Source organism: Bos javanicus, chromosome 7 (assembly GCF_032452875.1).
Source record: "Bos javanicus breed banteng chromosome 7, ARS-OSU_banteng_1.0, whole genome shotgun sequence".
Classification (NCBI taxonomy): Eukaryota; Metazoa; Chordata; class Mammalia; order Artiodactyla; family Bovidae; genus Bos; species Bos javanicus.
In genome coordinates this window covers 15262978-15290696 of record NC_083874.1, presented here as the reverse complement: position 1 = coordinate 15290696, position 27719 = coordinate 15262978, and the positions used below count along the sequence as shown (strand labels likewise).

At 52.3% G+C, this 27719-nt stretch overlaps 1 protein-coding gene across 5 annotated transcripts; it reads left to right on the top strand.

Annotated features, from left to right (window-relative positions):
• The first annotated feature begins 303 nt into the window (after positions 1-303).
• KANK2 (KN motif and ankyrin repeat domains 2) lies at positions 304-26892 on the top strand. Of its 5 annotated transcripts, none has more exons than XM_061422207.1 (13): positions 304-379; positions 1998-2208; positions 3188-3303; positions 3781-4992; positions 15537-15713; positions 15811-15913; positions 17161-17412; positions 18048-18135; positions 18669-18888; positions 20023-20165; positions 22541-22741; positions 22825-22914; positions 24801-26892. In XM_061422207.1, the coding sequence occupies exons 3-13, from the start codon at positions 3267-3269 to the stop codon at positions 24852-24854; spliced, it is 2577 nt and encodes an 858-aa protein (XP_061278191.1). In that variant the 5' UTR covers positions 304-379; positions 1998-2208; positions 3188-3266; the 3' UTR covers positions 24855-26892. The 5 variants fall into 5 exon arrangements, with proteins under 5 accessions (XP_061278191.1, XP_061278189.1, XP_061278193.1 ...); XM_061422205.1 differs by lacking the exon at positions 304-379 and adding an exon at positions 483-565; XM_061422208.1 differs by lacking the exon at positions 304-379 and adding an exon at positions 500-565 and having other exon boundaries at positions 17173-17412.
• Positions 26893-27719: the final 827 nt, after the last annotated feature.

Below are 27719 nucleotides of genomic sequence, written 5' to 3'. Positions count from 1 at the left end.
GAAACTGAGGCAGCCAGTAGTTGGAGGCTTAGTGGTGTTGAAATTGGAAACCAAGTCTGGCTAGCCACGGAGCCCAGGCCTTGGCTGAGGTCTGCGGCCTCGCGCTGATCCACCCCTCCCTTCCCGCCCGCGGTGGTCAAGTCACTATACCAGGCCTGCGCTAGGGGGCTGGGGGAGGGGTGACCTCCCGCAGTCACCACCACTACCGCCGCCCGCCCTCCAGGAGCTGGACTCCGGCCAGCCCCGCCCCCTCCCGCCCCCCGCAGCCGCCCAGCTGCAGCGGGCGGGGGAAGACAGCAGTAGGGGAGCACTGTCCCAGGGACTGGAGGAGGGGACGAGGCCGGACACCCCCATGCGCGCACACACACCTGCCGTCCAGGTGCGATCGTGTCCCTTACCATCCCCCTCCACGTTGGCCCGGCCTCAGGCGACAGGGGGCGGGGCCGGCCCCGAGGGGGCGGGGCGGGGCGGGGCTACCGCCGAGGGCTGGTCGGGCGGCGGCGGCGGCGCGCGGAGGGCGCACGGGCGGCGGGACGCTGGGACAGCGGCGGCCGGAGCGCGAGAGGCGAGTAGGACCCGGGTTGGGTCGGGGTTCGAGCCCGGTTCTGGGTTCGAGCGTGGTCCCCACCCCACCCCACATCACCCCACTCTCAAGCCCGGGGCGCGATCTCGCCGGTCTCTACTAGCCGCTGCCTCCAACTCCATCATCTATGCGCAAACTTTCCGGACTTGAGAGTGTCGCGGTCCCCGCGCTTCTGCTCGGTCCTTATCTTTGCTCCTGTCCCTGCTGGTCTCTCCCAACCCCATCCTCCATCCGTACCTCCCTATCCCTTCGCCCCATCACTGCCTCCCCGCTGCCCCTCTCCCCTGTCTCCATCCTCCTTTCTGCCTCTGCCTCGTCCCCCTCCTCCCTCCCTTGTCCTCCCGCGCCCTCCTCCGTGGCCGGGCAGGAGCCAGGCCCCAGGCGGCGGGAAGGCGGCCGGGCGTCCGGCCGGGCTGGGCCTCGGCCTAGCGGCTGGGCCGGCGTGGGGAGCTGCAGCTGTTTGCCATTAGCTGGGGACCCCGCAGGCCCCGCCCCCTCCCTGCACGGGACGGGGTCCTCCTCGCCCCTCGACTTTGGGACGGGGAGAGGAGCGAGAAGACCCCAGAGACGTCCAGGCTGGTCTGGGACGGGGGCTTCAGGGAGACCCTGTTGGACTTTCGGGCCGCCTCCCAGGGACCCCGCGTTACTTCCCTGAGCCACCTACCTGTCCCTCGTGGACTGGCCTGTCTACCTTTCCATATCTCTCTGTTCTGTCTCATGTACTCGCCGTGCTCCAGGGAAGGTGAGCCACAGACACCCGCCACCACTACCCTTTCCCCCCCCGCCCCATCTGCTTTCTCCACCTTTAGCCAGTCACCCACCCACATGGAGCATGGTCACATGGCTTCAGACCTCAGTCTCTGCCTGGAAAATGGGGGTGCGGGTGGCTTGGCTGGCAGCGAGGGGAATCTACCAAGCTAAGGATTCAAATCCAGACCCAGCTACTTCCTCGGGCTAAGTGACCCTGGGCAAGTCACTGTGTATTTCTTTCTTTTTATTTTGGCCGCCCCACGTGGTATGTGGTATCTTAGTTCCCCCACCAGGGATTGAACCTGTGCACGGAAACATGGAGTTGTAACCACTGGATCGCCAGGGAAGTCGCATTCTGTGTTTCTCTGTCCCAAAACACTTCATCTTACCCAAGACACCGTAATACACGGTGATAACTACCCGCCTGGTAGGGTTGTTGTGATGATCAAAGGAGTTGCCTGGATGGTAATTATAGTTATACCATTATTCACCCCACCCCCTTCACCTCCAGGGGTCTCCACAGGGGTACCGTTTCTGCTTCCTGCCTCTAGTCTTTCTCAGGTTCCCAGAAAATATTTTCCATCACTTCCCTCTTGTGCAGGGGGTGACCCTTCAGGCAGTTGGAAAGCCAGGTTTCCTACAATTGGATGACTGTGTGTTCCAGGCACTGAAAGAAGAAGTGAGGACAGAGACGTAGAGAGACAGGGCGGGAGAAGTGCAGAGAGACAGAGACGTGGAGAGACAGAGAGAGACGTGGAGAGAGACAAGCAAGAGGCTAAGCAAGGAGGACGTAAGACAAGACAAGCTTGGCTGCCCCTGGAGCTTCGGCCCCGCCTTCATGCCCAGCAGGTGCTCCACCTGGCCCATCCTACCAGGTACCCACTGCCCTGGCACCTCATCCTGAAAAGGGTGGGATGGGCTGGAACTTCTGCAGCAGGGTGGTTAGAGGTCAGACAGCAGAAAGGACTGGCCAAACTCGGCCAGAGTTGGGGACAGAAGTACCCTGGCCATCCTCCAGGTCTGGGGGTGCAGGTTAGTGAGAGGCCCTGATTGTCTTTCCCCTTTCCAGCCTCCGGCACCCCCTCTCACTTCCTCCCCCCACCCCCATGACTTCCGGGGCCTCCACCCGCTCTCTATCCTTGCTGCGCCCCCGAGCCCCTGAGCCGGACACATCCTGGGGGGGCCGGGGGGGGGGAGCAGGAAGTTCTCGTGTAGCCCGGCAGCGAAACTGTTTATTTTTAGAGAAAATTGTTTCCATAAAGGGGAAAGGCTTTGCTCCTTGCTGCCTCCCCCCAACTTTCCCTACCAGCCCCCCGCCACTGCCAGGCTGACCCAGCTCTGTTTGCGGGTCTCCTACCCTGGGCTCTATTTCTCTTTGTGCCCCTGTGTCTCTTTCTCCCCAGATCCTTGCAGGAAGGCTGGCTGTCTCCCTATTAGTGCCCCCATCTGCCCACCTAAGCCCTGATCTGTCCTGGTAACCAGTTCTTGCCTGGGCGGAGGGGAGGGGGCACAGGAAGGGTGGCGGCTGTCGGACTTCAGCACCCCATCCCCCCCCCCCCCCCCCCTGGTGGGGGGCCTTGTGGAGGCGGGGCTGTGGGAACAGCTGGAGCCTGTCCAGGGGCTAGACAGATGTGCGGGCGGACCGTGAGGTTTGGTTTCTTTGTTCCAGGCTGTGGGGGCCCCCCCCACAACCCTTTCCACAATCAGGACGGGTGTGTGCCTGTGAGAGGGTCCCACGCCCAGGAAAAGAGGGAGGTTGGTGGGGAGGGGACAGTGGGGAGGGGTGGCCACCTCCCCTTCTCCTGCAGACTCCTGACTCTGGGTGTCATCACACCCTCTTCACCCTCTTCCCAGGTAAACCTCAGCCGGTGCTGCAGGTGGTCTGACTCACAGTACCCCCCAGAGACACCTGAGGAGCTCTGCAGGCAAGAGGATGGCCCAGGTCCTGCACGTGTCAGCCCCCTTCCCAGGTCAGGGGTCTCGTGGGAAAGAGGGCCCAGCCTTGGGGTTGGAGGTGGGGCGTGAGGGACACAGGCCAGGTCCTGTGTGGCCTGGAGGAGAGAAGGGGGCCTGACCTGAGTGGGGCTGAGGGTAGGACACAGCTCTATCCTAAGGGCCTGAATGGGGACAACTCGGTTCTGCCCTCGACAGGCTAATGGAAGAGACAGGGTTTTTCAGGAAAGGAGGTTGGTCTGAGTTGGGAGACAGGGTCCTGACTCATTTGGGAGGTTGGAAGCACAGCCCTGCCCTGGGAGGATTCAAGGGGGACACAGGGCCTTGCCTTAGGCTGGGGAGGTGGGAAGGGGCCTGAGACTTACAGCTGAGCATTGGGCAGCCAGTGGTGTCCCATCCTTTGGGCCAATAAGCCATGACTCACCCAGGGGCATCAGTTTGCCCCAGAAGGGGACCACAGTGTTCAGAGGCGCTGGCTTTTCTCTCTACCTCAGGGACCCCCGGCCCAGCCTCCCCGCCTGCCTTCCCCTCTAAAGAGCCTGATGTCCCCTACTCGGTGGAGACGCCCTACGGCTACCGCCTAGACCTGGACTTTCTCAAGTACGTGGACGACATCGAGAAGGGCCACACGCTGCGGCGGGTGGCCGTGCAGCGCCGGCCCCGCCTGGGCTCCCTGCCCCGTGGGCCCGGCTCCTGGTGGACGTCCACTGAGTCTCTGTGCTCCAATGCCAGCGGGGACAGCCGCCACTCGGCCTACTCCTACTGCGGCCGTGGCTTCTACCCGCAGTACGGCGCCCTGGAGACACGCGGTGGCTTCAACCCGCGGGTGGAGCGCACGCTGCTGGACGCCCGTCGCCGCCTGGAGGACCAGGCAGCCGCCCCTGCTGGTCTGGGCTCCCTGACCCCCAGCGCGGCCGGCTCGACGAGCTCACTGGTGGGCGTGGGGCTGCCACCCCCGACACCACGGGGATCGGGACTGTCCACGCCGGTGCCGCCCAGCGCCGGGCACCTGGCCCATGTGCGGGAGCAGATGGCGGGTGCCTTGCGGAAGCTGCGGCAGCTGGAAGAGCAGGTGAAACTGATCCCCGTGCTCCAGGTGAAGCTGTCGGTGCTGCAGGAGGAGAAGCGACAACTCACAGTGCAGCTCAAGAGCCAAAAGTTCTTGGGCCACCCTGCAGGAGCCCGGGGCCGTGGCGAGCTCTGCCTGGACCTCCCTGAGGCCCCCGAGGATCCAGTGACACTCCAGACCCGGAGCGTGGGCACCTGGGTCCGGGAGCGGGACTTGGGCGTGCCGGACGGGGAGGCAGCCCTGGCCGCTAAGGTGGCCGTGCTGGAGACCCAGCTCAAGAAAGCACTCCAGGAGCTACAGGCAGCTCAAGCCCGGCAGGCCGACCTCCCGCCCCAGGCCTGGCCACCGCCAGACAGCCCAGTCCGTGTAGACACTGTCCGGGTGGTGCAGGGGCCAAGGGAGGTGGAGGTGGCGGCCAGCACAGCGGCAGGGGCCCCTGCTCAGCGGGCCCAGAGTCTAGAGCCCTACGGGGCAGGGCTGCGGGCCCTGGCGACGTCCAACGGGGCTGAGAGCCCCCCTGTGTTCCGCAGCCATGAGGTGATGGAGACAGTGTTCCCAGCCCCCACCGCATCCACCAGCAACGTCCACCAGGTGAAGAAGATCAGTATTACAGAGCGCAGCTGTGATGGAGCAGCAGGTGAGCCATAGTAGGTGGGGGCAGACGGTGGAGGGTCCCTCCTTTTCCTCTGAATGCTGGGCTCCAGCCCCAGCCCTGTCCTTCCACCAGCACTCAGAACTTCAGTTTCTTCATCTGTGCAAAGGGGACACTTGTGCTGCTGACCCAGTCCCTCTAGGGACCGTGTGAAGAAATTAGGTGTCTGAAGAATTAGGTGTGTGCTCATGTCTAGAACGTTATAAATATGTAGAAAATAAGAGGTATTTGGGTGAAGGTCCCCAGGGCTGTCAGTTGCTGGGCAAAAAAAATTCTTCCCTGATTGGCAAAAACCAGTCTCAGGCCATGAAAAAGGAAATGTGTTGTTCATGTAACTTAGTGACAACTTCAGGCATAGCTGGATCCAGGTGCTCAAATAGCCTCAGGAATCTCTACCTCCCTCTTTCTCTTCCTCTGTGCATCCTGGAAGCTCTCTCAGGCAGGCAAAGGTGATCACAGCACTCCTGGCATCTGTTGAGGCAGCTCATAAAGGGAAAGGGAGCCCCTCAATCCAGATAGCACCAGTAAAAATCCCAGGGGTGACCCTTCTTGGTTGGCTTGGGACATTTGCTCCTCACTGAGCTAATCACTGAGTCTCTCGCTGCCCAGGCGCAGATCCTGGGGTTGGAGGAGCCTCACCCAAGTCCAGAGGGAGGAAGGGGATGCTCCCTGGAGGAACTGCTGAGTCCTCATGCTCGGAAAGGGGATGTGGGATGTTCAGGATAGCAGCTGCCCCACCACCGCTGTCCTGAGGCCCCTGGGAGACGCTGCCAGAATGACTCATAATCCAGACAGCTGTTCTTTATCTAATACCAGTCTGGTGCTGACGGCTCTGTTAAGTGTTTTGCCCACCGAGGAGGTTAAGACAGTGGGCTGTGTAGCAAGGTCACCTGGGTTTAAACTCCACTCCTTACTGTGTGACCTGAATGATCAGCTTCACTTCTCTGGGCCTCAGCCTCCCTGTCTGTGAAGTGGCCTTGTAGCGGTCCACACCTCTAGGATCCTTCTGGATTAGTGCACACATACAGCACGCACTTAACCATCGTGTGTTGCTACTTCTACTATTAGTTGTCGTGTCACTAAGTCGTGTCCGATTCTTTGCAGCCCATGATCTGTAGCCCGCCAGGCTCCTCTGTCCATGGGATTGTCCAGGCAAGAATACTGGAATGGGGTGCCATTCCTTTCTTCAGGGGATCTCCCTGACCCAGGGATCCAACCCGGGTCTCCTGCATGGCAGGCAGATTCTTTACCATCTGAGACACCAAGGAAGCCCAGAGTACTGGAGCAGGTTGCTATTTCCTACTCCAGGGGCTCTTCCTGATCCAGGGATTGAACCCATGTTCTTTTGTGTCTCCTGCATGGGCAGGCGGATTCTTTACCACCGTGCCATGTGGGAGCCCCCCTACTAATGATTTTCAGGTCAATTCTTGTCATAACTGGGGAAACTGATGTTTGCGGAGAAGCTTCACATATCCTTTGTCAAACATCCAGGATCTGAGACTAGGCTGTTCTGAAGCTATAGCATGCCTCAAAGATTCAGCCCATTTCCTCGTCTAAGTCTCAAATAATATCAGGTGGTCAGAGCCCTGTAGAGGCACCAGAGGGTATGAGCTGGAGGGCGGGGTCCCAGCTGTGTTTTCTTGCCTCCCCATGTTCTTCCTGGCCAGCTCTGGACTCCACCCCTGTTTCTGTGTCTATCCCAAACACCCAGCCCTGAGACCCTGGCCCCCAGCCAGAGGCCCCGCCCAGCCCAGCCTCCGGATCTCTTAAGAGGCAACCTCCATTCCAGACGTTCTCCCAGCACAGCCACGGGGCCTCCTGCCTGCAGGACACACAGACCTAGCCATGTCCCCACCTTGTGCAAGCGGTCACCCCCCAGAAGTTCTTCCTTGTGTTTCACTTAACTCCCTCTTGCTGCAGCCAGCCCCAGTCTCTGCCTCGCTTAGGCGGAACTGGCATGTGCTAATTCATGTCATTGCCTTCTCATCCAGGGAATATTTACTGAGTGCCTGCCATGTGCTAGATTTTTCTAGGCACTGGGGACACAGCAGTGAACAAGACAGATGGAAAAGCCCCCGCAATAAACAAATAGCCCACCAGAAACAAGTGAAGAAAAATCACTTCAGAGAACGCATGTTTGAAGCAAATAAAACAGGGATGTGGGATGGGTGGTGGTTGGATGGCATGGAGGCCCGTGTTCAAATTCTGGTTTCCCTGCTCCCTAGCTCCGTGCTCTTTAACCTCTGTTAAACCTGTTTAACCTCTCTGTGCCACATTTGTGGGATGGGGGTGGGGTAGGGCGATGGTACTGACCGCCCAATGGCACCAGATCTGTGTGAGCTGAAATACATCGGTTGGTGCTGAGTGTTCAAGATGGTATCAGGCACTGGTGGGTGCTCAGGGGTTAACTGTTGGCTCTTTGAGCCAAGATGTGAGAGAAAAGAAGTACCTGGGTGGTTTCTTGACAAATGTTTTGTTTTTCTGTTTTTTGGCTGCACTGCATGGCATGTGGGATCTTAGTTCCCCACCCGGGGATTGAACTCGTGCCCCCTGCAGCAGAAGCACAGGGTCTTAACCACTGGACTGCCAGGGAAATCCTTGACAAATGTTTAGACCACTTAGGTCGGTCATGCATAGGTCAATAAGGAGGCTGGGAGGAGTCCAGCCTTTCTGCCACCTAGAATTTGCTTGCTGCAGTGAAGGGCAGGAAGGGTGAGAGGCAGCCATCGCCTCAGGCTGGCAAATGTGGATAAGACAGGCAGAGGCCCAGAGACCACTGAAAACTCTCATTCACCCCTCACCTTTCAAAGGCACCACAGAGAGATTCCTGGGAGAAGGGGCAGCCAGGCACGTGCATCCGTGGGGTCTCTCCAAGGCTTTGAAATTTCCTGTTATTGTTTGAAACACAGTCCTATGAATGCAATTCATATTCTTTGTGGAAGGTTTGGAAAGTACAGAAGACTCTGTAAAGTGAAAGTCGCTCAGTCGTGTTGGACTCTTTGCGACCCCATGAACTATACAGTCCATGGAATTGTCCAGGCCAGAATACTGGAGTGGATAGCTTTTCCCTTCTCCAGGGAATCTTCCCAACCAGGGATCAAACCCAGGTCTCTTACATTGCAGGCAGATTCTTTATCAGCTGAGCCACAAGGGAAGCCCAATAATACTGGAGGGGGTAGCCTATCCCTTCTCCAGTGGATCTTCCCCACCCAGGAATCAAGCCAGGGTCTCCTGCATTGCAGGCGGATTCTTTACCAACTGAGATGGAAGACTCTAGAACACTAAATAAGAGCTCCATAAACCCACTACTGCCTGGACACAGCTGCTATGGATACTTCTTTCCTTCCGATTTTTTTTTTTTCTCATGAAGAAAATAATATGTATTTTTGGAGTCTGGCAACATGTACTGATGGAATTTGTTGTGTTGCCTTATTTTCTATGTGAAAGCATTTAGGCAGCCCTTACAGTGGGCCAGGGCATTATGTGATGTCCTTTTTGTATCTTAATTCATTGACACCCCCAGTACCACTTGGAAGCGGGTGGTGTTTCTATCTGTTTTACAGATGTGGAAACTGAGGCACTGAGTGGTAAAGGAATTTGTCCATAGTTTTCAAAGCCAGGATTTAAATCCTCTGATTTCTTTGATTTAACATTATCCCAGGGACATTACATCATGTTATTTAAAAAATTTAGGGGAATTCCTTGGCAGTCCAGTGGTTAGGACTCCAAGCTTTCATTGTCGAGGGTGCAGGGTTCAATCCCTGGTCAGAAAACTAAGATCCTGGAAGCTGCAAGGTGTGGCCCAAAAATAAAAAACTATTGGAACATGCTATTTATCTTTTAACAGCTGGGTGACTGTTTACTGTCAAAAAGAAAAAAGAAAGTGTTAGCTTCGTCCGACTCTGCAACCTCATGGACTATAGCCCACCAGGCTCTTCTCTCCATGGAATTATCTAGGCAAGAATACTGGAGCGGGTTGCCATTCCCTTCTCCAGGGGATCTTCCCAACCGAGGGATCGATTGCAGGTCTCCAGCATTGCAGGCAGATTCTTTACCGTCCGAGCCACCAAAGGTGCCGTGCCAATTTCCTTCTGTGGGAACCTTTCATCTCCTGCTTTTTTTCTTTTTGGCTGCCTCATGCGGCTTCCCAGGATCTTAATTCCTGGACAAGAGATTGAATTGGGCCCTTTCAGTGAAAACACTAAGTCCTAACCACTGGGCCTCCAGGGAAGTTCCTGGAAGAGCATTTTTAAGGACCATGATATCTGTTACCAAATTGCTTTATTCCTCCCGACCCTGCTAACCCCACGCTGTGGACTCTCCCTTCCTGCACTAGTTGGCCAAGTGATTTAAATTTTTTAAAAATTTATTTTGGACTTAAGGAGTTAATCTAATTCTTGGGCCCATGGCCCAAGAATCTCACCAGCCCCATTGAGCTAGGGATGGCACCTCTCTTGTTTGACTTTAATTCTTTTCTCACCTTTGTCTTCCACCCTCAATGTTGAGGATTGATAAATATTTTCAGCTTTGTGGGGTATCTGGTCTCTGTTGCAATGACTTGACTCAGTTCTGCTCAGTTCTTTTTCCCCCCAGCTTTACTGAGATATATTTAATACACAAAAATCTGCACATTAAAAAAAAATTATTTTGTATTGGTATATAGCTGATTAACAATTTTGTGATAGTTTCAGGTGGACAGCAAAGGGACTCAGCCATACATATGCATGTATCCATTCTCCCCCAAACTCCCTTCCCAGGCAGGCTGCCAAGCAACACTGAGTTCCATGTGCCATACAGAAGATCCTTGTTGGTTATCCATTTTAAATATAGTATGTACATGTCCATCCCAAACTCCCTAACTATCCCTTCCCTCATCCTTGCCCCTGCCTCCCTGGCAACCGTAAATTCATTCTCTAAGTCTGTGAGTCTCTTTCATAATCTGCACATTTTTAATGTATACATTTTGATGAGTTTAATGTCTCAGCTCTACCTTTGTAGCATGTAAGCAGGGTAGCCAATACATCAAAGAACTAATGTGGCTATATACCAATAAAACCTAATGTGTAGACACTGAAATTTCAATTTCCTGTAATTTTCACGTGTCCCAAAGAGACTCCTCCTTTCAGTTTTTTCCCAACCATTTAAAAATGTAAAAACCGTGCCCACAGGCCGTGATTCAGCAACCCCTGCTGTCACACACCCCCACCCCATTGTAATACCATTCCTTGCAACCCACCTTCCAGAAGCTTATTTAGATATTTGAGTGTTCTTGAAAAATATGCCCTAGGCATGTTTAATTTCCTAAAATGGTATCGTGCTTTAGGAAAAAAAAAATATCTCTTTCTGTTTCATATTTTTTCCTCTCTACACTCTATTTTGGAGCTCTCCACCCTGATCTGGTGGTTTGTCACTTTTAATGACTGCATAGATTTCTGCTGTAGGTATGTGCTACACTTTCTTATATGACCCCTCCTTGGTGGACACCTGGGTTACTTCCAAGTCCTGGCTGCTTTGAATAGTACTGGCTTCGTCCTTACATGTCCTGTCCTGTGGGGTTGCTGGGTTACAGGAAAGGCACAACTTCACTCCAGATTTTGTCTAATTCTCTCCGGAAGTTCTCTCTGGCCACACTCCCACCAGCCATGGCTGGGTCTGAAGTGTCCATTTCTCTACATCCGCAGTAACATAGTTTATTTATCTTTCTAATTTTTTGCTCATTTGATGCAGTTGTCCAAGGTGGTATCTCCTTGTTTTAAATAGCATTCCTTTGATTGCTGGTGAGGTTGAGCATCACCATATATGTTTCACAAGCCTCTGTTTTTTTCCTTTGGGGCAATTTTGAGATGTTCCTGGCATTTTCCAGAATAGGGGTTGGTGAACTGTAGCCTGCAGGGCCACATGAAGCCTGGTGCCTGTTTTCATACAGCCCATGGGCCCAGAGTGGTTTCTGTGTTTTTAAATGGTTGAACAATGTGAAAAGAGTAACATTGTGTGATATGAGCACAATTATATGAAATTCAAATTTATTAGAACACAGCCAGGCCCATTCATTTAGGTACCGTCTAGGGTTGCTTTTGTATTGTTTGCAACACACCTTATGACCCACAATATTTATTATCTGGCCCAGGACAGAAAAATTTTGTTAACGCCTATTCTAAAAGATAATTCTTTGCCTGTTTTTGGCATTATGACTATCTTTCCACAGCCTTTATTCTTCTGTCAATTAAATTTAAGAGGTTTTTTTTTTTTAACAAAATAGTTTTAACCAAGAGTTTTTTAACTCTTAATGTTGATGTTGTTAAACTCATCGCAGATTTATTTTTTTGATTTTTAGTTCTTTCCACTTTATCTAGGTATGATTGACATATAAATTATATTAGTTGACTGTGCTGTGCTCAGTCAGTCATGCCCGACTCTGCAATCCCATGGACTGTAGCCTACCAGGCTCCTCTGTTCATGGGACTCCCAAGGCAAGAATACTGGAGCGGGTTGCCATTTCCTACTTATTATATATTATTATAAGTAATAGTATTCATATTAGTTGAGGGTGTACACATTGATGATTACTATATATATATGTGTGTGTGTGACAATGTATACATGTATATATGTATGTATATATTGCAAAAATGATTACCACAGTAGGTTTAACATCCATCACATCACAGTTATAATTTTTTTTTCTGTGATGAGAACTTTTAAGACCTGATCTCTTAGCAATTTTCAAATATATGCCAGAGATTTGTGGGTTCAGTTCCAGACCGCCACAATAAAGCGAGTCACACATTTTTTGGTTTCCAAGGGCATATGAAAGTTATGTCTACACTGTAGTGTAGCCTATTAAGTGTGCAATAGAATTATGTCTAAAAAGACAATGTACATACGTTAATTTTTAAAATACTTTATTGCTAAAAAGTGGTAACCATCAGCTGAGCCTCCAGCAGGTCATAATCTTTTTGCAATGGTAACATCAAAGATCACTGATCACAGGTCCCCATAAAAAATATAATAATGATGAAAAAGCTTGGAATATTCTGAGAATTACCAAAATGTGACACAGAGACACAAAGGGACAAAATGCTGTTGGAAAACTGGTACCCGTAGGCTTGCTCCATGCAGGGTTGCTATTGGGCTTCCCAGGAGGCTCAGTGGGAAAAGAATCCCCCAGCCAGTGCAGGAGGCTCAGGTTCAATCTCTGATCTGGGAAGACCCCCTGGAGAAGGAAATGACCACCTACTTCAGTATTCTTGCCTAGGAAATCCCTGGACAGAGGAGCCTGGTGGGCTGTAGTCCATGGGGTTGCCAAGAGGCGGTCACGACTGAGTGACTGGGCATAAGCACTTCTGTTTACCCCCAGTTCTCTCATGGGGTCTGTGCCGAGCCCTCTTTCCTCACCTCCTTTGGCCTATTTCTTCCTGCAACCCTGCCCTGCTGATTTCATTATTGTGGCTTTGGGAATACGTGTTACTCTCTCCTAAGCCGACTTCCCCATCCGTGCCCGCTTTTAGCTGGCCAGGGAGGGGCCAGCTGGCCATGGACCTTTGTTCTTCCATATAAATTTCCATATACATTTTGGTAACAGTTCGCTCCATCTCCCAGTAGAATAACAATAATAACTGTTATCAGTTCTGTTATTGTTATTTTAGTATTGCAGTGTCTGACCTTGAACTTCTCACGACTGGAAGGAGCCATCCCAGCTTTTGAGGGGCAGAGCCTGCTCTTCCGTGGGGCTAAAAGGGCCATAGCATTGCTCTGATTCACTCTTTTTTTTTTTTCCACTTTTGAAAAATTGGGGGTAAACAACATATAACATAAAACTTACTCTCTTAACCATTTCTCAGTGGCAATAAGCACATTGCTGTGCAACCAACCTTACCATCCACGTCCAGAACTTATTTTATTCTATGGATTTATTTGCCTGCTCTGAGTCTTCATTGCTGTGAGGGTTCTCTCTAGTTGCGGTGCACTGTCTTCTCACTGCGATGGCTTTTCTTGTTGTGGAGCACAGGCTGTGGGGCGAGCGGGCTTCAGTAATTGTGGCACGAGGGCTCCATAGTTAGAGCCTGTGGGCTCTAGAGCAAAGACTCAGTAGGTAGTAGCAAAAGCACATGGGCTTAGTTGCCCTGAGGCACATGGGATCTTCCCGGACCAGGGATCTAACCCCCGTCTCCTGCATTGACAGGCAGATTCTTCACTACTGAGCCACCAGGGAAGCCTCCCAGAACTTTTCCGTCTTCCCAAATTGAATCTCTGTCCCCTTAAACACTTACTCCCCATCCTTCTCCCCCAGCCCCTGGCACCTGCTATCCTACTTTCTATCTCTATGGATTTAACTCTTCTACGGACCTCGTGTAAGTGGGATCATGTAAATCAGGCAACATTTGTTCTGTGACTGGCTTCTTTCCCTGAGCATAATGTTGTTAGTGTTAGTCTCTCAGTCGTGTCTGGCTCTTTGCAACTTAATGGACTGTAGCCCTCCAGGCTCCTCTTGTCCATGGAATTCTCTGGGCAAGAATACTGGAATGAGTTGCCATTTCCTTCTCCAGGAGATCTTCCCAACCCAGCGATCAAACCCAGGCCTCCTGCATTGCAAGCGGATTCTTTACCATTACGGTCTGAGCCACCAGGGAAGCCCGGAGCATAATGTCCCTTTACCTGAATTTAAGTAACAGATGACCTTCCAGGTGTTTTCCATCAGGAAGCCTGGCTTTGGGCGACAGTGATACTTTCCACTGTTTCTTGTACTTTCCACTTGACCACATAGTGCTTTTGTTTGTCAGATGTGAATTTATTGACAAGATTAAAAAAAAAAAATCAGATTCCCGTAAAAACCTGGCGTTTGCTCTCTGTTCCCCACGGGAGTTGGAGCTCCCGACTCTGGAATCTGCCTGGCCCGACCCCGCCCTGGCCTGGGGCGCTGTCGGAAGCTTTTATGGCCAATGTCTCCTCTGTTCGATGTGCTCTGCTTGTGTTGAGTGTTTACTCCCTGTTCCTAGCTCAAGTTGAGTGTTGCTCATGGACTTGAGGGAGTAGTTGCTGCGGTTGTCAAAAAAAGTTTAAGGGAATTAAAACGAATTGGTCTGCAGACCCCATGGTCAGTGGCAGGAAGGGGACATGGAAGCCACACGTGGCCTGGGATGCGGGGGTGACCTCAGTGGGTTCTGAGACCCGGGCAGCCACTCAGGGTCTCAGGACTTTTGTTCCTGGCTCCAGGCTGGTGATCCGGGGCTAGAACTCTCTGCCAGCTTCACTCCTGTTTTTGCAGTGAGCACCCTCGGGATCCTGAGTCCTACAATGTCACTTTTGTTCTCAGACCAACCTGGGCGTTTTTTTTTTCCTAATTAAGATAAAATTAGGAACTATTAGGATATAATATAGGGTTTCCCTGGGGGCTCCAATGGTAAATAATTTGCCTGCGATGTGGGAGACCCAAGTTTGATTCCGGAGTTGGGAAGATCCTCTGCAGAAGGGAATAGCTACCCACTCCAGTATTCTTGCCTGGAGGACTACAATCCACGGGGTCGCAAAGAGTCAGACACGGCTGAGCACTCACACACACACACACACACACACACATAACATAAAAGGTTTCATTTTAACCATGTTTGAGTGTCCATTTCACATTGTTATGCAACTGTCCCCACCATCCACCCTGAGAACATTTTCATTGACCCAGAGTGAAACCCACCTGGGTGGGGTTTTAACTTTCTAATAGCCCTTATTGTTTTTTTCTTTTTCTGGCCACCCCCTGTGGCTACCCTTATTGCTTCTTTTTACTGATTATTAAAAGGAAAACCTGCTTAATGTTTAAAGTAAAGAAGCAGAAAGCCAGATACAAAATGTTGTCTAAGCACAATGCTATAGGTATTTATAATATTGAAATATTATTTTATAAAATAATTTATAATAGTGAAATAATATTGTAAAGTGATAATAGTAAGTCTTATCAAAATAGAGCTGACAGCTCTCTTGACTTAACAAATGTTCTTCATGCTCTCGTCGTGCATATTGTTTTAAGCCCTCTCTCTCACTCTACTGTCTTTAGTGTGTATGGCGTCATGATGTAGGACATGTTGTGTCTGAGACACAGAGAGATTAGTGACCTGCCTGAGGTCACACAGCTCTTTTGCGGGAGATTTGAGTCCTGATCATGACCACTATTTTCAGCTGTAGTTTCCAGACAACACTCAGTATGATGTCAGAGCCAGAATTATAGGGGTCCTGGTCATGAGCCAGGATTATGGGGGTCGTGTGATCTTTCCTGACCCTGACCGTCTGTGAGGCCGGCGGCAAACCAGAACTGGAATGGATCCTGCCTCTTCTTTGCAGGGTGACCTTAGGCCACCCTCAGGGTCTCAGTTTCCTCATCTGTAACAGTCCAGCTTCCACATGGGAAGTTTTGATGAAGTAATGCAAGAATTAGCCCTCGGAGCACCTGGCCCAGCGTAAGTGACAAGAGGCAGCTGTTATTACTGTCCTTGCTTGGCTGTTGTTACCGGCAGTAAACGCCTCTTCTCCTGCCTCTTCAGGTCACCCACAGGCTCCTGCAGAATCGTCCTTATCACCCCCGGAGTCTGAGGGGGCCACCCAGGCGCAGCCAGAGAAGAACACAGGCCAGGTGCCTGCCCATGATGACACCACCATCAAGGAGCCCATCAGGCAAGCAGCCTGTCATGAATCAGAGTTTGAGGAGGCTGGGGGTGCAGGTAAGTGGGAGTGGCTGCACGGAGGACCAGGCGCCAGAAGCCCAGGCATGGGGTCTGGCTTTGGGAGACTCTCATGACACCATCCCTCCCCCTCCAGGAGGGGCCCAGGCAGGCGTGCGGTCCATCATGAAGCAGAAAGAGGAGCCCACAGACCCAGAGGCCCACCGGAGGAGCCTCCAGTTCGTGGGGGTCAACGGCAGGTGAGAGATCCTGGGCTGAGCCCCTCACTTTGATTCATTCATTCAACCCAAGCACAGGAGACAGATGAGGAAACTGAGGCACAGGGAGGCCTGGTGGGCTGACTCCAGTCAGTCCAGTGCTGAGCTGGTGCTGTAACCACTACATCTCACTGCCCCATGGGAGGTGCTGGGCTCTACTGTGTGCCCCATGGAGCTCCTGATCCACTGTGACCTGGGGCACTGATGGGCGGTCCCAACCCAGCATGGTTGGAGCAATGATGGGGATGCTCAGGCAGTGAGGGGGGCCTGGCAGAGGCAGAGATGGCCCTGGGGAGAGTCACCGACAGAGGGGAACACGTGTGCTGCAGGACAAGCAGACCCTTGCAAGGCGCAGAGTTGGGGGGTGGGAGGTCTCCTGGGGAGGACACATCCTGGAAAAACGCTCCGAGGCAAGAGGAAGCCATGACATGAAAAGTAGGAGAGGACTTCCTGGGTGGTCCAGTGGTTAAGACTTTACCTTCCTGTGCAGGGGATGCAGATTTGAACCCCAGTTGGGGATCTAAAATCCCTCTTGCCTCACAGCCAAAAAACCAAAACATAAAACAAACAATATTGTAACAAATTCAATAAAGACTTTAAAAATGGTCTGCAACCAAAAAAAAAAAATCTTAAAAAAGAAGAAAAAAAAGTGGGAGGCCTGGGGAGCAGAAAGAGTTGGGGGCTTTGACTGCCAGGCACAGAAGCTTAGACTCTGTCAAGAGTTAGCAAAAAGCATGAGGGTCCTATTTGCAGTAGGGCAAGGGTCTGAATCAGTATAACACCTGTGTAAGGAGCAAAGTGGGTTTCCCTGGTGGCTCAGATGGTTAAGAATCTGTCTGCAATGTGAGAGACCTGGGTTCAATCAGTGGATCAGGAGGATCTGCTGGAGAAAGGAATGGCAACCCACTTCAGCATTCTTGCCTGGAGAATTCCGTGGACAAAGGAGCCTGGTGGGCTACAGCCCAATGGAGTCGCAGGAGTCAGACACAACTGAGTGACTAACACACTTGCTAGCATAAGGAGCAAAGTGTAAGAGGTACCGAAGGGTAGTAGGGAAAAGCAGTGCCCCTCCCTGACCCCCCAGACATGATCCCCATCACAGGCAGTGTTTATTGAGCACTTATTGCATCCCTGGAGCCCTGTCAACTTCATAGTGCCAGCATCCCCATTTAATGGATGGGGAAACTGAGGCCCCGAGAGGTCAAGTGCCCCTCCTCTACCACCTACAGCGTCTCCCCCAGGTATGAGTCCTCCTCGGAGGACTCCAGTACCGCAGAGAACTTCTCGGACAATGAGAGCACAGAGAACGAGGCCCCAGAGCCAGAGGAGAGGGTTCCAAGTGTGGCCGAAGCCCCCCAGCTCAGGCCCAAGGAGACGGCGAAGGCCAAGACGAGTCGGGAGGAGTCTCAACTGCCCCAGGAGTCTCTGCACACGCCCACAGCTGAGGGGGCATCAGGATCAAGTGCAAAAGACGAGATCCGGTCAGTTTTCTGGGTGGGAAGGCTTCAGGCAGGGCCTGGGGGGCAGAGAGGGTGACCTCTGCCTCAGATCCCACCATTCAAGCCCTCTGAGAGGAAACTCCCATCAGTCATGTACACCTTAGTCTGAATTAGTGAACCCACTCTTTCTGGGCATCTGAAGATCTGGTGGCTTTGACAAAGGGCCTGAGGGGGGCAATTTGGGCTGTTGGGGTTAGGGTTTAAGCGGCAGGCCAAGTCTGTTCTTAAGTCACCCACCTTCTTTGGGACATTTTGCCCCACCTGTCCATCCTGCGTATGTCTCCTATTTCTACCCTTGATGAAAAATCCATCCTCAGAAAAAGATTTCCATCTGCCACTGGCCATTTGGAATAAAGTTTGACCCATGTGTCCATTTTCTCTTGGGGTCTGTGTGTTCCCCATGTCTGCCCCTTGGGGTGCCGTGTAAAAGTGTCTGAGAAAGATGGGGGTCTGAGATTCCACCACTCAGGGGAGCCCTGGCAGGACTGGGTGAGGGCCACGGGGCAGAGTGTTGAGACCCTCTGTGAGCACCCCAGTTGGACATGGTGGGTGGAGGACACCCAGGAAGCTGAGGCGAGTGCTCCTAAGATAAACTCCCCTTTGTCTGCTCTTGGCAGGATGGAGCTGAGTCCTGACCTCATCTCAGCCTGCCTGGCCCTGGAGAAGTACCTGGAGAACCCCAAAGCCCTCACCGAGCGGGAGCTGGTACGGTGGGGCCCTGGGCCTGAAGCGGGGGCCTCCTTCCCCTCCACCCCCATCCTGGCTTCTCCTCAACCACAGTGTCTTTCTGTGCTTTGGATCATGAGTACCCCAGGATCCTAGCTGGGAGCTAGTGGGCGAGGGGCTCCAAGACTTGAGTCGTGGTCTTTGGAGAGGCGCCAGGGAGGAGGGAGGGCCAAGGATGGTCACCTGCCAGCAAAGCTAGCCTTGGTTCCTGTTCCTTCCCGGGCTTGAGGAAGGGGAGTATTTCCTGCTGCTGTATTTCTTCTGATGGGTGTGTACACTTGACCTTGAAGATCCCATCCAGGGTGGAGACGCTCACACCTTCCTCTGGGGGCATACCTAGGACCATGGGGTCTACACTTCCCTTTGGGGCAGGGGACACTACGCTTTTCTCCAGGGGGAGTTCACCTAGGGTGGGGCACCCACATGTCCCCTCTGGTTCAGGGTGGGCTTCATCAGGGCCAGGGTGGGCTGCCGTGGCCCTCACTCCCCTCTTCTCTCCGGCCCGCGTCCAGAAAGTGGCCTACACCACGGTGCTGCAGGAGTGGCTGCGCCTGGCCTGCCGCAGTGACGCCCACCCGGAGCTCGTGCGGCGCCACCTGGTCACCTTCCGGGCCATGTCTGCGCGGTTGCTGGACTACGTGGTCAACATCGCTGACAGCAATGGCAACACAGCGCTGCACTACTCCGTGTCCCACGCCAACTTCCCTGTGGTGCAGCAGCTGCTGGACAGTGGTGAGCCTGGGGATCGGGGAAGGGGGCCCCTGGGGGAGCAGGCGGGCTGCCACCCGGGTCTGATGTTCTGATGGGGGAGATGCTACCCTCCTGGTCTGATGGGGGAGGGTGCCCTCACAGACTGATGGAGGAAATGCCACCCTCCTGATGTGATGGGAGAGCTATCACCCTCCCAGTCTGATGGAGGAGACATTGCTTCCCAGTCTGGTGGAGGAGATGCCACCCTCATAGTCTAATGGAAGAGACACTGCCTTCCCAGTCTGTTGGGGAGATCTCACCCTCCCAGTCTGGTGAGGGAGATACTGCCCTCCCAGTCTGGTCAGGGAGACACCGCCCTCCTAGTCTGACGGGGGAGACACCGCCCTCCTAGTCTGACGGGGGAGACGCCGCCCTCCCAGTCTGACGGGGGAGACGCCGCCCTCCCAGTCTGATGGGGGAGACGCCGCCCTCCCAGTCTGATGGAGGAGACGCTGCCCTCCCACACTGGTGAGGGGATAGAGGCCCTACCTGTGGCCCCAGTGTACTGGAAAAGGCAGCCATGGTCTTATGGAAAACACACGGCCCTTCCACCACCCCAGTGACCCCTGTATGACAAAGGTGACACCCCTGGAACCCTAATCTGAGGAAAGGATGTGGCTTCCCATCTGGGGCTCAGAGACAAGTTGTGGTCCGCAATTAGATGTGAAGAAATTAGACGCGACTCTCCACTAGTCAATCTGATGAAGGAGGCAGAGCCCACAGTCTAATGGAGGAGACATAGGCCAGACTGAAAGATGACCAGGGGGCCTTTCAGATTAATGAGGGAGACACAAATCCTGCTTTCAGCCCTAAATGTGGGAGCCCAGTCTGGTGGAGGAATCACAGACTTCATTGTTAGGAGCCCCTCCCATAGTAGAGATGGGGACCCAGGGGCAGAATGGGGTTGTCAGTCTAAGAAAAAAGAAGGAATGAGTCCACACCTAGACTAATGGAGGAGACATGGTGCCCAGTGCTCACTATGGTAGTGAACAGGGCTTCCAGTCTGATGGCAAAGACGAGGCCTGGTCCTCAGGGGCCCTCCCCCAGCCTTGAGGCAAACCCAGCCAGCATCGTGGGGGTCTGAGACCCGATCTCTTCCTGGCCTCCCGCCGGCAGGTGTCTGCCAGGTGGACAAGCAGAACCGCGCCGGCTACAGCCCCATCATGCTCACCGCCCTGGCCACCCTGAAGACCCAAGATGATATCCAGACCATCCTACAGCTTTTCCGGCTTGGAGATGTCAATGCCAAAGCCAGCCAGGTATAGACCCTGGGCATCGGTGACCTGGACAGCCCTTCCCACTTATGACGTCCTAGCCCTGCCCCAAGCCCAAGGCGAGAACCCCCACTCCGCAGGCAGAGAAACTGAGGCCCAGAGAAGTATTCATTTCCTCGAGGTTCAGCTAGAGGAGGGGGACTTGAACCTGGGTCTAGCTCCAGAGCCCCATTCTTTTTTTAAAAAAAATTATTTATTTGGCTGTGCCAGATCTTAGTTGCCACGTACGGGATCTAGTTCCCTGACCAGGAATCAAACCTGGGCCGCCCTACTTTGGGAGCTTGGAGTCTTAACTACTGGATGACCAGGAAGTCCCAGACCCTGCTTGCTTTTTTACTGATTTATTTTTAATTAAAAGAATTGTATTAGCGGTTTAGGTTTTTTTTTTTTTTAATGGAGTATAATTGATTTATAATGTGTTATTTCTGGTGTACAGCAAAGTGATGCAGTTGTATATATACATATATGTAGATTATTTTTCATTGTAAGTTATTACAAGGTGTTGAATATAGTTCCCTGTGCTATGCAGTAGGACCATGTTGTTTATTTTATATACAGCAGTGTGTATCTGTTAATCTCAAGCCTCTAATTTGTCTCTCCTTCCCCACCTTTTCCCCTTTGGTAACCATAAGTTTTTTTTTTTACTATGTCTGTGAGTTTGTTGCTGTTTTGTAAATAAGTTTATTTGTATCATTTTTTTGGATTCCACACATACGTGGTATCATATGATATCTGGCTTTGTCTGATGTATTTTGCTTAGTGTGATCATCTCTAGTTCTATCCATGCTGCGGCACATGGCATTATTCCTTGTTTTTTATGGCTGAGTAGTATTCCATCGTAGCACATTGTACCACATCTGCTTGGTCTCTTCATCCATCAATGCTTTCATGTCTTGCCTGTTGTAAAAGTGCTGCAGTGAGCCCTGGGGTACAAGTATCTTTCTGAATTAGGGTTTTCATCTTTTCTGGGTATATGTCCAGGTGGTTTCCTTTTTTAAAAATTGAGGTGAAATGCACTTAGCAGCAGCAGCAGCAGCACATACGATGAACCCTTTTAAGATGACAGTTCAGTTCAGTCGCTCAGTCGTGTCCAACTCTTTGTGACCCCATGAATCGCAGCACGCCAGGCCTCCCTGTCCATCACCATCTCCCGGAGTTCACTCAGACTCACGTCCATCGAGTCGGTGATGGCATCCAGCCATCTCATCCTCTGTCGTCGCCTTCTCCTCCTGCCCCCAATCCCTCCCAGCATCAGGGTCTTTTCCAGTGAGTCAGCTCTTCGCATGACCGGTAGCATTTAGCATAGCTGCAGTACCGCACAACCTCTGCCTCTGCCTGCCTCCAGAACACTTTACACGCTGATGGGAGACCCGGCACCCGCAGCTGTCACTTCACTCCCATCTTCCCTCCCCCAGCCCCTAGCCCCCGCAGTCTGCTTTCTGTCTCTGTGGATTTGCCTGTTAGGGATACAATATAAATGGAATCATGTAGTAGTGTGTCCTTTTGTGTCTAGCTCTTGTCACAGAGCATAATTTCTTTATTTGGCTTTGCCTGGTTTTAGTTGTGGCATGTGGGATCCAGTTCCTGCATTGGCAGCTGGGAGTCTTAGGCACCAGACCACCAAGGAAGTCCCTGGACATTGGTTTTTATTGAGATTTAACCTTGTAGCTCAGTCGGTAAAGAATCTGCCTGCGATGCAGAAGACCTGGGTTCAATCCCTGGGTCAGGAAGATCCCCTGGAGAAGGAAATGGCAACCCACTCTAGTACTCTTGCCTGGGAAATCCCATGGACAGAGAAGCCTGGCGGACTATAGTCCATGGGGTTGCAAGAGTCAGAAATGACTTAGCCACTAAACTACCACCAACTGGTAGACAGAAAAGCGTGCAATTCTTAGCTCAACACATTTTACTTATGTTTGTACCTGTGACTTAGGAATCTGATTTAAGTGGGCATATGGATGGATAGCATCATATGGTGGACATGAACTTGGGCAAACTCTGGGAGATAGTAAAGGACAGGGAGGCCTGGCGTGCTGCAGTCCATGGGGTTGCAAAGAGTCAGATATGACTTAGCAACTAAACTCCAGCAACAACAAGGGATGGGGAGACACAGAGCATGTGCCCGAGGAGGAGACATTTAAGCTGAAACCTGAGGGATGAGAAGGAACCAGTGGGAAGAAAAGGGATCAGCAAGTACAAAAGCCCAGTGGTAGGTAGGATTATTCGAAATACAGAAGGAGGCCCATGAGTGCAGGTGCAGTTAGCATCAGAGTACTCAGGAACCATGGAAGGTTCTAGAGCAGGGGTGTCACCTTCTGGGGCCTGCATGATCCATAAGCCTGTTCCTTTGCCCTATCCAGGCGGGGCAGACAGCCCTAATGCTGGCGGTCAGCCACGGGCGGGTGGATGTAGTCAAAGCCCTGCTTGCCTGCGAGGCAGACGTCAACGTCCAAGATGACGACGGCTCCACGGCCCTCATGTGTGCCTGCGAGCACGGCCACAAGGAGATCACTGCGCTGCTGCTGGCCGTGCCCAGCTGTGACATTTCCATCACCGACCGTGTGAGTCCCCACCCCGGTGCGCCCAGCGGGGAGGGTGGGAGCACAGTGCAGAGGGCATCAGCATAGCAACCGATGCTTTGCAGGACGGGAGCACAGCTCTGATGGTGGCCTTGGATGCGGGACACAGTGAAATTGCGTCCATGCTATATTCCCGCATGAACATCAAGTGCTCGGTGAGTCTCAGCCCTAGCTGGGAAGGGGGTGGGGGCTTTGAGGGGGGATGGCGTACAGAGACCACGCCAAGGGCTGCAGAGGCAGCTGTTTGTTGAACCTTCATGGTGGCCCCATGAGGAAACAAGACACAAGAACTAAGACTGTGCAGCTATGGTTGGTGATCACAGGATTCAAACCAGATCTGTCTGGTTCCAAATCGTGTTCTTCATGACCATGTGGAAGACTTTGGCATTTACTCAAAGTGTGTCATTGTATCCAAGGCCTTGAGAAGTTTCACTGTAAAGAAGCCTAACTGTGCCTTAATGGGGAATTTCTCTGATTTGACCCTAGAAATCTGGGTTGTTTTTTTTTTTTTTAATCATGCCCATTAGCAAAATGCTCTTCTGGAAGCCTAACAGGAGGATAAGATTGATGTTCGCTGTGTCCTGAGTGCTTGAAGGAGGAGAAAGCCCTGCCAGTCTGATGGGGGAGGCAGGGGCAGTCCTCATAGGTCTCCAAAGCAGTGCCCTGTCTGATGGAGGAGACAAGCCCTTCTAGTCTGATGGCATGTGTGTGCGCTCAGTTGTGTCCGACTCTTCGCGACCCCATGGACTGTAGCCCACCAGGCTCCTCTGTCTGTGGGATTCCCCAGGCAAGAATACCAGAGTAGGTTACCATTGCCTCCTCCAGGGGATCTTCCCAAACCAGGGATCAAACCCACGTCTCCTTCATTGGCAGGCGGATTCTTTACCACTGAGCCACCTGGGAAGTGCCTGCTAGTCTAACGGACTGTATACCAAATGCCTCCCGAGCGGGATTTCCAGAACCCTCCACATGAACCCTATTCAGTTGCATAATGTACTGTTACTGTGACCATTTTTCAGGTGGGGAAGCTGAGACTTAGAAGGTTCCATTCTTGGTCCAAAGCCTCACAGACAGGAAAGGGCAGAGACCTTAGGGTGTGAATCCAGACTTTGGACTGGAACCTGTCCGCCCGCTCCTCCTCACCCCCATCTCCCACTTGCCCTGGTCTCCCTGAGGCATGTCTGGGGCCAGGTTCCAGGGTGGCAAGGTAGGTGTTTACCACAGCAATTTCCCCAAGTAGTCCAGGAGAGAGAAGGTTGCTGAGACATAAGCCATCTGGCTCCTGCTAGGCTTACAGGTTCTTTCTGAGGCTCTGAGTCTTCCCAGCGTCACTGCTTCAGGTCTTAGGTGCTCAGGGATCCCCTCGGGATCAGCTCTGGGCCTCCATGTCCACACTGGGAGATGGGGGTGATGGGGCTGGGTGGTGTCCTGCTGTCTGACATGTGGTCCTGCTCCCAAGGGCTCCATCACTGTCCTCTGGGGCCACTGCTTCCGCATGCTTCTCTGGCTCGCACCCCCACTGCCCCTCCACTGTCCTCCCCAAAGTGGCCAGAGGTCACTGTGAGCACCTGAGTTGGGGTACAGCCCTCCTCTGCTCACAGCCCTCTGTGACTCCCACCCTGCTTGGAGTGGGGTCATCCTCAAAGCCCACCTCCCCCAACTCTTACCTCCCCCTTCCTTGCTCGCTCTGCTCCAGCCACACTGGCCCGATTGCCGCTCCTGCCTCAGGGCCTTTGCACTTGCGGTTTCCCCTGCCCGGAACACCCTGCCCCTTGGGTGCCCCTCCCAACATCCTTCAGACGTCACCCTGCCAGACCACCTGCTCTCCACTGTCACTGCCACCTTGTCACTCAGGAAGAACCCTCCACTGCATTCACCTGTGAGCTTCTGTGAAGCTATCTCCCCAGCAGTGTCACCTCCTTGAGGCCAAGGGGCCACAGCCTGTTGTTCACTCACCACAGGCGCAGAGCCAGCCAGCAAAGTCGCTACCTCAGACCCCCAAGGGGAGGCCAAACTAAAGGAATCCTGCCTCTCATTTCAGTTTGCCCCGATGTCAGATGACGAGAGTCCTGCGTCATCCTCTGCAGAGGAGTAGCCGTGAGAAGAGCCCAAGGTGCCACTCCTGGGGACCAGGCAGGCAGCCCGGAAAGAACTGTCCCCCGGGCCAGCTCCGGCTCGATCCACCAAGGTCCCAGTATCAAAGGCAATCGGGGTTTTCCTCTGCTTCCCAGGGGGAGACCCCAACAGCATGGCGACTTCAGCTGAAAGCGGGTTTTTTCCCAGTACCCCGGTTCAAAGCAGCCGCAGCACAGACTGGAGCTAAACTCATATGTAAATCGGCGCCAGTGGCTGGCTCTGAGGCGTGGGTTTGTGAGGAACGCTGAGAACAATCAACTGGCAATTACAGATGGAGGAGGGTAAGAGGGAAAAATATTGTATTTCTGAATCACAGTTGGAGGGGGAAAAAATCACTTACTTACTTGTTGCCAAATTTGAAAGTCACTGGAATCGTATATTTTCACTTTAAGCCTAAATGCTGTTATGCACGGATCGCACCGCCTAGAGTGTCCTGACACCCAGCCCCCCTACATTTAATTGTCTGGTATATAATCGAGTTTTGTCCCCTGCCCCCTGCCCAGACGACTTTCTTGGTGGCATTCTCTCGTGGTCTCTTCACAAAGCAGATTCTGTCTTTGTCACCCGGGGTGGGAGATTTAGTCGGTTCTTCTGCCTTCTGTTTCTTCCCACTGCGAGCGGCCCACCCACCCACCTCCGCCCCATTCAGGTGTGGGGCTCTGGAGCCAGCAGCCGAGGGGTGCGAGTTGTGCCTTTCTTGCGATTCCCCAGAATCTCCTCCACGCAGGGGGGCCCTGGCAAATATTCATTTTCCTAGAAAATCCTTTAGACCTGGACATGTAGGAAATGAATCCAGTCCCCAGAGGGGTGCCTACATCCCTAGGCTTAGAACCCCAGTGACAAGGCCATCCTTCTCCACAGACTCCAGAATGTCTCTCCTCTAAGGAAGGAAAACAGGGCATGAGACTGCTGGCAAGCACAGGCCCCGTTCCAAAATTCCCATGTGTGCTCGATTCAAAGTTGGCTGCCCCCGAGGGCTCCCAGTACAAACTTAAAGAGACAGAGCTTTGCCGAAAACCAAACAAGGGCCAGCTGGTTGTCTTTTTTTTTTTTCTTTAAACAACCTACAGGCTTTCCGGAGCCGCCTGGAACACAGCCTGCTGGAAACGGGGCTCTCCCAACACACACAGTTTCCTGCATGGTCTATTTTGTCTCAGAATCTCAACATAGTTTTCTTTCCCATTCCTTCCTTTTGTGACCAAAAAAGAAAGAGAAAAGGAAACAGGGAGGGGAGGAGGGGGACAGGTTCTAAGCCTCGAAAAGTGCCTTGTGACCGGGGAGTAAGATCCCTTAGTCTTTAGACTTCCTGCCCTCTCTTGTCCAGTTCTCAGCGTAGCCACCAGGGTGGGCGCTAAAACCCCAGCAAGACGGGTCAAGCCCTCAGCACTACACGCATTCATTCACCAAAGCCAAGTGCTGGCTTCTCTTCTAGTAAAGTAGGTTTCCTGGCCTGATGGAGTCTGCTCACTTTGATGATGATGGAAGGGATAGTACCTAAGACAAGAGAGTTTGGATGGTCAAAGGAGAGAGACACTCCCGTTTGTGTGTGTACGTGTGTGTGTAAATGAAAAGGAAAGGAAACCCAAGCTGACTGGGGATGACCACTGACAGGAGGCCACAGCTTTGGGCAGCTTTGAGAAGCGGTACGAGAGTTGTGTGTCTGTGTGTCCGGCCCTGGAGCTGTGGCTGTGTTTATTTTAAGCTTCTAGAAGCAGCTCATTGACCACCGTGCCCCCCTTCTCCGCACTGTGAGTCCATATTTATCCCTGTGTGTTCCCTTCTCCCTGCCCTTACCCCTTGGGCTTGGCGTGGTAGGTTACAGGGGGTTCTGTGTCTGACCCCGCTCTCTTCTCACATGTATTCAAGACCTTGAACTTCACTTTCCGACCATGGTACGTCCATAAAGACAGTATTACACTTAAATGAAGTATTCCTTTTTGTAATCATTTTTTAGAAGGTAAAGGAATTTAATAAAGCTACCTTATGAGAAGGCCTAAGTGTATGTGTCTGGTGTTTGTCTTACTGTACTCCTCTTTTTATTTTTAAATCAATTAATCTTTAAAATTTTGGCTGAGCTAGGTCTTCGGTGAGGCACACAGGCTTAGCTGCCTGTGGGATCTTAGTTCCCCAACCAGGGATCAAACCCATGTCCCTTGCATTGGAAGGGGGATTCTTAACCACTGGACCACCAGGGAAGTCCTTGTATTTCTCATGAAGCTTTAAAATAGATCTCTTTGTAAACGTGGACTTATTTGAACAACGTTCAACACTACAGAAAAGTGCCGAGACTATTAAAATAAACGCCCTCATGCTCCGCCCTACACCGACACTATCCCATAATGTAGTCACTAGCCAGCTGTGGCAATTTCCATTTAAATGCAAATCAGTTGTAATGAATTCATAGTCAGTAGCTGCACAGAGCTGGTGACTACCAGACTGGGCTGCAGAGATACAGAACACAGTCAGAGTTTGTTTAGAAAGTTCTAAACAAACCAACTGTGGGCACCTCAGGAAAAAAAAAAAGTTTCCTGATTTTTTTTTTTCTTCATGACAAAATAATTTACAGTGATTGTAAAAGGCAAACTTTAAACAATAATGGAAACATCTGGCCTAGGGGAGGGTGCCATGGTCCCATTTGGTAGAAATATGCACCATTGTCAATACTTGGAGAATCTCCTGCCAAACGTTTTCCTAACAGGCTGAGTATTAAAATACTTTGTTTTCCTGTTTTATTTTTTTTATTGAGGCAGCATTATACCTTTTGTGTATGAGTCATGTACAAAAGCTGGGGGCTTCCCTGGCAGTCCAGTGGTTAAGACTTCGT